The following is an 11,515-nucleotide window of genomic DNA, read 5'->3' on the forward strand; positions in this document are numbered from 1 at the left end:
AATATGGGAGACATTACACTAGCTCATTTCATTAATAACTGTGACTATTGTACTGGGAAACTATCCTCAGATGATATTTAAAGGTTAAGATCTAGAGTAAAATAGCTGAGGTTTAAAATTAAAATTAAAAAACTGTGTATTACAAGTAAAGTTTTAGAGCTAAAGTTCAAACTGAAGTTAATGCAGATAAGTTTAGAGTTTAAGTTAAAGCATTAAGATTTAGAGCTTAAATAAAAAAATGGATAATATTTAGATCTAAATTTAAAGCATTAGGGTTTGGATCTAAAGTGAAATTATATTATTTCTACTCTGTCTAGGGTAAAATTAAGCAGCTAGTTTTGTGCATCTTTCTGTGAGAAATAAATTTTTAGGATATGTAAATTTTACTAAATCTCCTGTAAGGAAAATTATGTGTGCCTTCTTTCTTTGATAAACAAGAAGATTTAATAAACTGCATATACGAGTATTTACTACTATGATCATCAGCAATTCCATGGTCACTACTAACTCCACTATGATCACAACCACCTTTATATCTCTAACTACTACATACTACTAAACCACTAGATACTGTACTATCACTTCTCCACTCCCGCATCTGCTACTCCACTATCAAGTGTAAATTCATGAAAAGGAAGTGAGCAAATCTTTTGAACTACCTTTGTGACACAGAGGGTCTTGAGTAACTCTAGAATCACATCAAAAGTTACAATGAGCACTAGACCAAGGATCTGGTTGAATGTTGGCCGTAGAATTTTTAAATCACGAAAACCAGTTTACCTGATCCACAGAAGTTGCTAGTTTTTAGAACTTCATTTGTGAAGTTTGTGTTGACCACAGCTACTTTGTAACCAGTTCAATTTTCTTTAGTTAACATTAATGAAATTATTTGTCCTATAGAAAATATAAGTCTGATTATGTACTGTGGAAGATCTTTATGACAACATATTGAGGACCACAGCCATGCTGAATTAGTGATTTTGTCGATTTAATGAATGTCAATATAGTGTTAACCTGAATATGTGAAGTGGTCGGTGCGCGTCACTTGAAATTTCGCGCCGCGCGGCGGACTTCGGCGCTCCTTCCCTTCCTACTTTCCCCCTCCTATCTGCGTCCAGTGCTGTGTTTTGTCTTCCCCTCGTGAGGTGTCCGCGCATGCGCGTGGCGCCCTCTTGCTTAATTAAAACTAGGTGTAATGCCTTGAAGGCTCTTCTTGTTCGTTAGCAGTCAGTCGGTGCTGGTCGTGAATTAAGCATGTAGTCTGATACTTGCTTTAGAGAGAGTGTGTGACAGCGGGGAGAATGCACGTAAGTGTTGTAAGGTGGTGACCCTTACAGTAATGTAAACGGTACTTGGTAATAGCTGTATTATAAATTCCATTTCGGCCGTCACCATCTAAATTCAATTTGGCATTTATTGTTTTCCTTGATCGTTTTTGTATTAATACCATGCATAGTTTGTTTGACGTCTCTCCCCGTCTGGTCTACAGTCTTCGTTAGGACTTGTTTTTTCGTAATGAATTTAATGTATTAATATGTAAATTTTCCTTTTATATCATGCCTTATCATGCTTTACAGTAAGCTTATACCGCCTAGTGTAGGTTAGGCCGCGGTCGCCTGCATGTTCATTTGACGTTTTTGTATTCTCTAATGAGGCATGTCTGTGTTCACGACATTGTGTAAGCGTTAATACTTAATTGTAATATTTCTATCCATCAAGTATCTATCAAGTTTCTATTATGTATTAAGTATTTAATCCTAAAGAAAACATGGATATGTGTTCACGTGCCGTGGCATTTGTACCGCTAATTTTTCTTGCTATCAGTATTATTAAAAACCCAGTATTACTCTTGTATGTGAAAGAATGTTTTACGTGAGGCTTTTGCCCAGGATTAAACGACATGTATGTAAATTCATTCTTGCTAATTTAACCTTTGAATCCATCCTTGGCTATAATTGTTAGATTACCTCTTTGAAAACCTTTTATTCAGCATAATTTATTCAGTATTTTTAGGATAGTGTTACACGCAGTTGAAGGTTCACGTGAATGTACTTCACCTGTTTACACTGTCCCATGAAGCTCATGGAAGCCTTCATATGTACCATTTAAAACAAAATAATATAGAGTAAAATGGTGTTTAAAATGTTATTATTACATGTTCTAATAATCTGCTCTATAGAAAGAAAGAAAAAATCCAGTGGAGCATTGGTCTTCTTCAAAAAAATCATTAAAGAAATGTACCCTCTAAATTGGAATGTAACCTGCGAGAAAACCAAAAACATTGTCTTAAAAAAAAATCTGCCAATAATGATAAACTCTGCGTAACTACAAATTTCAGCAGTGGTCAACCTTTGGTATCCACCTAAAAAAAAATCTGAATGCAAGCGGCTCGATTGGTGCCGGATGCACGGAACATAGAATGCCGGGTTAAACACCTTTCACTCCACCCACGCGCTTCAATGTTGCTGGAAATTCTAAACTTGTGCATGACGTGTATTTGCCAGGGCAGTTTGATTGTAATTAATAGGGACAAAATTGTAATAATTTTAATTTTTTAGTCAATTTTGTTTTCAAAACAGGAGATTTTAGTGGTATCATTTTAATTTTAATACTTTGTCTTTCTCATAAAAATAGTGTATTATCCAACAAATTTTAAACTCAAATATTTCTTATAACTTACTTCATCAAAATAGTCTCATTTTAACTTGACACTTGATGAATATATAGGTACAACAAAATCATTAGTAATAACAATAACATAACTTTTTCTAGAATAGAACTACTGAGAAAAATAAAATTAAAACTATTGTTTGTTTGAAAAAGGTGTATCATCATTAATGTAAAAATTTTGACTAATAAGAGATGCAAGATGAAACAATGTAATATTATTTTTTTCCAAACCATTTAGTTCATAAATTTTTGTAAAAATTTGTTCTAAATAATTTCCATTCAATAAATTTACCAACGTAAAAGACAAATTTTTTGTAATTAGAATTAAGTTTTTGTAAAACTGCTGATTGACTTCATGTTTTTAGTTACATTTCAGTTCTAAATGTTGCAGTAACTTGCATTTTGGTTTATCGCGACCACCATATAAATCTTGTCCATAGTAATTTACGTAACGATAGCAATGCTTATATTACAACAGTACTGTGGTGGTTAATAAAATCATAGCACTTTGAGTGTCCAAGTTGTGTAGCCAGTCGACTATTTTATTAAGATGACGAAGGCCACACATAGTGCCAGGGAGCCTTCTTAAAGGCCATGTCGTGGTGATGTGAAGTATTTCCACATGTGCAGTTTGCTCTCATTTGTGTTTCCCGTGCGAGAAGATAGGCTGTACATCCGGCTGCAAGACCTCACAAAGCCAGAAAAATCATGTTCATTTTTCTTCTTCCAAGCCTTACTATCTATAAGTATGTGAAATAGAACTTGTCAGTTTGGCAGCAGATTTGAAAGCATGTCTTCACCCCATAAGCTGGAGTTTTACAGTGGCAAGGACCACCTTCCTGAATATAGACGAACACAGTGTCATTCAAGTGAGCTGACAAGTGTTAAGCATCCAGTTTTACAATGTTAATGGTGTTGCACTTGGCGCCAGCTATCTTATCTTGAGGTACATCAGTCCCAGGATGTTACAAAGCAGTAAAAGTGTTGGACGTGCTTGGGCATGTACGATCGCAACAATGTTCAGCTCTGTTCACCACATGTAAGCTGTAGGAACAGTCCTTGGGTGGTCATTGATGGTGTTCTTGCTGAAGACACATTTTTTTTTTTCCCTACATTCCATAGCTGTTTGTTTGCTGTTTTTTTCTCCAGAATTATGGCACGAAACCTGGCATGCTGCTGCTCTTTACATTTTCTCTTGTTTTCCCCCCATCATAATTTATATATATATATATATATATATATATATATATATATATATATATATAAAACTAGTAAATTATCTTATAATTTGTTGACTTCTCTTCTATCATTGCATTGGGAAAATGTTTCCTGTAGTGGAAATATCATTAAAAATTAGCTTGCTCGAAAAAGAAAATTTTTTTGCATTTTTTGAGGATTCAAAATTTGTGAATAGTTGCTAAGATCATGTTTATTTGCTAGACACAGTTATAATGTTTACTTGCTGTCATGGTTATTACTCATTTGTATTAACTGTACAATAAATTTTACATAATAATATAAATTTATTATATGAAATCACATTATTAGTAACATACTATGCAATGCACTTATACGCAACCTATTAATACAAACATTTTAGTCTGTAGTTTATTTAAATTTTATAGCACTTAGTTGAATATGTGCTCTAACACCATTCATCATTAAGCACCTACATAAATAGGTGGTGTTAAGCTGAATGAAGATTATTTATTAATGAAATTTTGGGATATGTTACTATTTTATGCAGAATTTAGAACAGGAATTGAACCCAAGGATTCTTGGCTAACTTGGGATTTTTACTGAGAACCAGTGCTTTAGGCAGATTTGAATAATTATAAAAGTCCTTCAGGTTGCATAAAACTCTGTGATAAGGGGCTTTGTGATTCATTTATCACATGCATTAATTTCAGGTATGTGTTTAAATGATATCAGCAGTCACCAGCTTTTTACATGAATATGTTTGGTTTCTGTGAAATGTCTGCCCATTCACAAGTCTTGACCCAGCGATTGCTTGCAACATTCTGTGCCGTGACTGCCTTGCCTCATGAGTTGTGAAATGGCCCGTGTTTCTTCACACTCCGTGACCTTGTGTGTTGTCACATTGGCTCAGTTGATGAATTACTTATGTCCATTTCAGTGCAGCTTTTGTTCCCATAGCTCTCAAGGTCATCCTGTGTACAGCTTAGTCATGATTAAGTTTGCTCTGGTTGAATGTTTGTTGTGTAAATTTCTGCAAAGAAGTTTTACAATATTTGGCTATTTTTTATTTATTGATCTTTTTGAAATTTAAATAATGCTGGAGAAATATTTTTGCCATTAAAAAAAATATTGAACCACATGAAATAAAATTTTAAAAAAGTTTCAAAATATGTTCTGAAAAGTTTGATTGCAGAGTATGGTTTCAGGAATGCATTGATAACTGCAGCACACTCACAGTGTTACAGTCTCGCATTAGGAACAGAGAATTAATTTTGCAGTGGGCTATTTCCTCATGTGTACACGGCCGACCTCATTCCGAATGGAAATCAATACGGTTGCAGCAGACAAGTTGAAGTCTGCTCTATTATTCCTTAACCCATATTCTGTATTGAATTTTTGTCATGAAAATTTTATGTAGTTTTTGTAAACAAAACAAAAAGAGTAATTGGCACTATTATAACCAATTATATATGGTTGTTTCGATGATAAGTCACTTCTCTCCCATTACTGATGCTCAGGTTCAACACCAGGCAGAGGTTGTGTCTAAGCTCTTGGTTTGAGTTTCCAAGGTGTGACTAGGAATACCAGAAAACATATGACAATGACAGTTTGGTAAACTTTATAATTCCCTCAGTTAATTTGTTGGATGTGTTTTAATAATCAAGCAAAAAGAAAACCATATCTGAACACTTGGTTAGTGATCAAACCTATTAGTTAAGTTGGATTATCATTTGTAAAGGGAATTTTAATTAGTATTTGCACACCTCACTAGATATGCATACTCCTTGCAGCCTTCAGAAGTCATCGCCTATCGTAACTTATTAAATGTGAAAAGATTAATAAACTGTCAGAATATAAAAATATGAAGAGCTCCCAGTGTTATCTTATCAAATGCTTTTGAAACTGAGTGATGTATAACCACTTGTATTATATTGAATTTTGAGATATTATTTATAGTTTCATCCATGATAATTTACATGAATTTAAATAACTTTAGTTTAGTTTTAAATAATTTCTAAGCATTTTTAACATTTTCTCTTAGTAATAAAAACCGAAAATAGTAAACAGACACTTCTGGTTATATTTCAAATTATGATTCTTGTAATTTTTTTGAATAGTATATGAATGGCTGTTATAGTTATGTCATTTATGTTACCATATTTCAAGCAGAGGTTTGATGTAAGCATGAGAGTATTTTTCTCGAAAGAGAGTGCTTTTATAAATACTTAAAAGAACTTATTATTCTTATAGCCATCCTGAATAAAAATAATATGGCACATAGAAAAGTGTATCGGTGCAGCACATTTGTTTGCTGACAAAAAATTGTGTCAAACTGTGATTGTGTTTGATTAAAAACAATCTTTGTAATTTTTCTTGCTTAGACATTTAGTTTCTTTTTTTCATTGTATCACTGTGTATTTCTTAGGGCACTAATAATAGTCTGTAACAGATATTTTAGCAACTATTATTAAACTTATAACTTTTTGAGTGAGTCATTATTGTAGTATGTAATTAACAGTGTTGTTAAGTAACGAATTACAAGTAATCGGATTACTTGTAACGATTACTTTTCAAGTAATTTATACTTGTAACGAATTACATTTAAAAAATGTAATTCGTACTTGTAATCGGAATACTTAACATTAATTGTAATCGATACATTAAGGTAATCGATACTTTATATTTACTTGCCGTTACTTTTATTCTCGGAACGTATAATGAATACAATTAAGAACTTATTAGTAAAGTTTATAATTTTACGCTTGTAGTGCTACGATCGTATGCACAACTTCTATGATCAAAAATGAAGAGCCATAGTGACTTGCAGTGTCTCCAACATTACCCTATCCTAAAATCTGCATTTTAAAAATTTAACACATCGCTGCCGGCAAGTGCTCCCGTTGAGCGTCTTTTTAGTGTTGGTAAAAATCTTTTTGCCATCAAGAGAGGGAATCTATCTGATGAGAACTTTAAAATGCAATTGTTTTGTAAGGTCAATTACACTACTTGTATGAAGTCTTTTGATGGTGTTAAAGCAAGGTTGTCCTCAAATATTATTCATTTGATTAAAGATAATAAATTTAATAATTACATGAAATCATTTTCTTAACAAAACATATATGTAGGCCTATGTATGTTTATTAATTTAACAAAGTGTAAAAAAATTCAATTGTAGGTCAGTTTTAAAATGGTAGCGGAAAGTAATTGTAATTGTAATTGTAATTTTAATGATTACTTCTATGTAAAGTAATTTTTACTTGTAATTAGTTACATTATCACCACAGTAATTGTAATTGAGCCCAATTACTTTTTCCGAGTACTTTTAACAACACTGGTAATTAATTATTAGAACTTGCAGCATACCTTTATCTTCATTATCATGCCATAACATGATAGAGTTTCTCATACCTCACATTACTATAAAAATATATTGCTGACAAATAAATTACAGTTTAGTGACTTTGACCGATGGGTAAAGATTTTTAGAAATAACAAAGCCAATAAGTTGCCCTCTAATAGTTTTCTAAGAAATTAACAATTTTTGTTGATATTGTTATATTTCATAAGTAAAATTATTCATTAACTACATTTATTTGTAAGGAAATAAAAAAAAAAATTTGTATTTTCAGGGGCAAGGGAACACTTATTGAATGCCTCATGTTAGCTCATGTTAGCTCATGTTAACTCACAGCTGCTAGCTATCAGTCTATATGAGAGTAACATTGCTTCACGGTGCACCAATAGCTGGGGTGCCGCAGACAGAAATGAAACTGAACCGGGAGCGATGTTTTGCAGGTGGTGGCTCTGGTTGCCTACCCGAAGCTCCTTGAGGACCCCAGCTTCCCACCGGACGCTAAGTCCCACGCACAGGAGATCCTGACAGGCTGTCGCGGGAAGAGCGTCGGTAAGCGCTGAGGCTGATAATGAGGGCCATTCAAGACCTCACGAGTTGTTGGATTAAGTGCTGCGGTATTCAGCCAGTTTTGCTGGAAATTGTATGTTTATGAAATAAGTTTACCCAGAATATCTTGGGCTAGGTCAGGAATAGAACATGAGACCTTGTGACTCGGCAGTTGGGATGCTGGACCTGTTGTCCGGTCCAAACTGGCAGATTCCAGATCCTGAAAGAGGCCTGTTTCTCACCCCTTCCATTCTCTTTGTTTTATTTTAAATGTTACTGTGGCATCATGTCTTGTTGAAGCGAGATGGTTAAACGCGCACCAAACTTCTCAGTCGATGGAACGGAGAGGAACCTTCCCAGCAAGCACCCGGAGTGGTTTACAAACCAAAACCAGGATGCCCGAACCAGTATTCAAACCCATGTGCTCTGGTATATTAGTCTAGTGTCACACTCCTGAATGTTTCAGCACCATAGTTAATATTTTTCATTTATTGTACATTATTTTTATATTTTTCACCCTTGACACGTAGATTTGGATTTGGGGGGGTATATTCGAGGAACTCTCTTGAGATTCAGATTCAAGAAAATTGGGCATTGCCATTGACCCAGCACTAGTTTCAATACTTGGTTTTGTTACATTGTACCTTATTTAGTGAATAAATGGTTAAACCAGGACAGTAGGCACACACATGAAATATCAATGGTGACAGATGTATGTACACACGCATACAGTCTACATACACTTATGCCCGTGAAAGGCCTCTTCAACAAACACCTGGATCTGTGTCCGTGGGACCATACAATCTCAAGGACAGATGTGCACCAATCAAGGTGGTAGGTAGCCTCATGCGTACTGTGGTGTCCCACACAGGTTCTTACACGGACTCGCCCGGCATCGAGGTGATCCGCCGGCACTGCGCGGAGTACATCCACAAGCGGGACGGCATTCCCAGCAACTGGGAGGACATCTTGCTGTGCGCGGGCGCATCCGAGGGCATCAAGGTGCGTGCCGCGCAGCCCCGCTCGCCTGTCGGGATGTTGCATTTTCAGGCCGTTGTTGTGTTTTAGGACAAACCCTACACACATTTCTCTGTAAGAGCTCTATGAATTACTTTTTTTTTTCTGTTTAAATTTTTGTTACCAGTTGTGTGCTACATGCTCTCTGTTGTTTTTTAAAGTCTTTCAAGTATTCTCTGTCAGGGTTCACATTCCGAAAGTCTGGAAAAATCAGGGAAGTTAAAAATTGGTCAAGAAAAGTCAAATAATTTATTTGAAATCCTGGAAAAGTCTGGATATAATATCAATATCAAACTAGAGTTCTGCCAATGCCCAGAATGGGAAAGCATCCGTTTTTTTTTATGTGGTTTTAGTGCATAGTCGTACTCACTATAAAATGCCATATGCTACGGTCTGTTTGAACTAGGACAGGAATGGGGATGGTGGAGTTTGGGTTTTCTTTATTTCTTTCAGAAAAATTGCAAAATAGGTAAGTTATGTATATTCAAATATTTTGTCAAAGAAATTTGTAATTTTGGATAAGGAAAGTCAGAGAAATTTTATTACAGATTGCATGGACACCCTGTCAATTAATATTATTTATTTAATTGATTCCATCATGGTCACCCACAGGCACAGTTGTTTTTTTTTTTTGTTTGTTCCAGAGTCCCATTCTAAAATATATAATTAAATAATTATAAAAATAGGTAATCATTAAATAATTATCATGGCGGTTGCATCCAGGCTGTAACTCACCCAACTGGTCGCAGATTTGCAGTTGTGTCGCTGGCTCTGTGTCCCAGTACCTACCCTTAGTACCTGGTGCGTAGGGATGCATTCCTAGCAGTAGTGTACGTAGATGTTCATATAAGGGGAGGGGTGTTATATCCTGAGGCTTTCAATGAACTGAGCTTATGAATTATAAAAAAGGTCCATGTTATTTATTTTAAAAAACATCAGGAAAATTTGGCCTACAAAAATGTAAAACTGGTTGTGGTTACCCGTTTTTAAGTTCTTCATACAAGGTTCTGACTACTACTTTCCTTCTTCTTCTTCTTCTTCAGTTAGGCCTATGTGTTGTATTGACCAATGTCCACACCATTATGACTTTTCAGTTGTTGTAATGATGTTAGTATAAATTCAGAATTTTTTTTTTGTTTAGTTCACACTAATATTTGCTGGGAAATAAACTTAAAGAATAGTTGTAGGTATGTCAAGTTTCATTCTCGCTAAGTTCTTTTCAAAGTTGGTTTTATTGTTTCCATGTATACAAATGAAGGATTGAAGGTTGGGAGTGTCCCCAGAAGAATTTTAAAGTACACAGCTTGAAGCCTTAAAGAAATATTGAGACAGGTATAAAATTACCAGTCCTGGCATGGCATCAGGGATCATGTGGGTGTGGTAGTTCCTGTTTTGACACAAGTTAGTCATACTTTGGAAGGCTAGGAGTGGTTATCCTCTTTCTTTTTCAGACCTTTCTCCAAGTCAAGGTGATTGAGTTCAATAGCATAGATGTTAATTACTATTTGTGTGAAACTAAATCTGGCTGTAGTATTAAATCCATTGAGGTATTTCTTATGTGTTTAGTACAAATATCATTGCAGGACTACATTTTATGCAACAGAAAATAAAGTACTATTTGACATAAGACTACACAAAGACAGAAACAAGCTAGTTTACCAGTTATCGAAGGATACTTGCTAACAACAGGAAGAGAATCCTGCAGAAAGAATGACTGAAGTCAGAAAGCACCCAGCGACAAATGAAATATTCAAGCTTCATAATAACATGATGGCTGCAATGATGACGACTGCAGTAGATTATCGGTGCATGTTCACAGTCTTGCATGGACTGATAGCCCAGTAGGTGTTGCGCAGGCAGCGCTGGATTCCGTCCCGTGATTGGTGCTTCTGTTGCAGAACGTGCTGAAGCTGCTGAACGCGCCCGTGGACGGGAAGAAGCCCGGTGTGATGGTGCCGATCCCCCAGTACCCGCTCTACTCCGCCACCATCGCAGAGTACGGCATGCAGCAGGTGGGTGTGACCGCTGCCGGCACACTCCAGCTCTCTCGCTGAGACTGGATACTCTTGACTAATACTGAATTATTGTCTTCAAGTCAGAATTATTTATCATTTTAAACTATCAGAATTCCATAATTTTATTTTTTCATGGCTGCCAGTCACATTTTTCTCTATCCTCGAACAAGCCTCTAAATCACACTGAAATGTAATGTTCACATCGCAGCGTGCAATTTTTTATCTTGGACAAAGAAAGGCTTGGTCACAAATTAGCTACTTGCTGACTTGTATGCTTAGCATACAAAGAGGGAAATGCGAAAGTGATGAAGAACTGATTTTTATCAGGCATGTTTGCATATGTTTCTATGATAAAGGGATAAAATATGACCAGTTCCAAATCAATACAGGATAATTCTTTCATCTGGTACAATATAGTACAATTGGTTACCCTCCTGGTGGCCAGTCTGCTGCCGTGACCCGGCAGTGAGGCTGTGTTGGCGTGTTGGCGGCAGATTGGCTACTACCTAGACGAGTCGAAGAACTGGAGCCTGGATGTCTCCGAGCTGAAGCGGGCCGTGTCTGAGGCCAAGAAGGTGTGCGAGCCGCGCGTCCTGGTCGTCATTAACCCCGGCAACCCCACTGGTGAGCACTGGTGCCCGTGACCGCCAAGGCTTTGCTCATGTTGAGCTACACACACTGAGCCGAACATAGTGGATTTGGAACTTACCTT

General features: G+C 36.0%; 1 protein-coding gene across 1 annotated transcript in view; it reads left to right on the plus strand.

Moving 5' to 3' along the window:
- LOC134537939 (alanine aminotransferase 1) overlaps positions 1-11,515 on the plus strand; it is a 54,342-nt gene that overhangs the window by 20,405 nt on the left and 22,422 nt on the right. Inside the window, exons 3-6 of the mRNA XM_063378928.1 lie at positions 7,666-7,774; positions 8,643-8,773; positions 10,687-10,800; positions 11,298-11,427. Coding sequence (XP_063234998.1) covers positions 7,666-7,774; positions 8,643-8,773; positions 10,687-10,800; positions 11,298-11,427 — 484 coding nt within the window. The remainder of the gene's footprint in view (positions 1-7,665; positions 7,775-8,642; positions 8,774-10,686; positions 10,801-11,297; positions 11,428-11,515) is intronic.

The sequence above is a fragment of the Bacillus rossius genome, chromosome 1 (genome assembly GCF_032445375.1).
Source record: "Bacillus rossius redtenbacheri isolate Brsri chromosome 1, Brsri_v3, whole genome shotgun sequence".
Classification (NCBI taxonomy): domain Eukaryota; kingdom Metazoa; phylum Arthropoda; class Insecta; order Phasmatodea; family Bacillidae; genus Bacillus; species Bacillus rossius.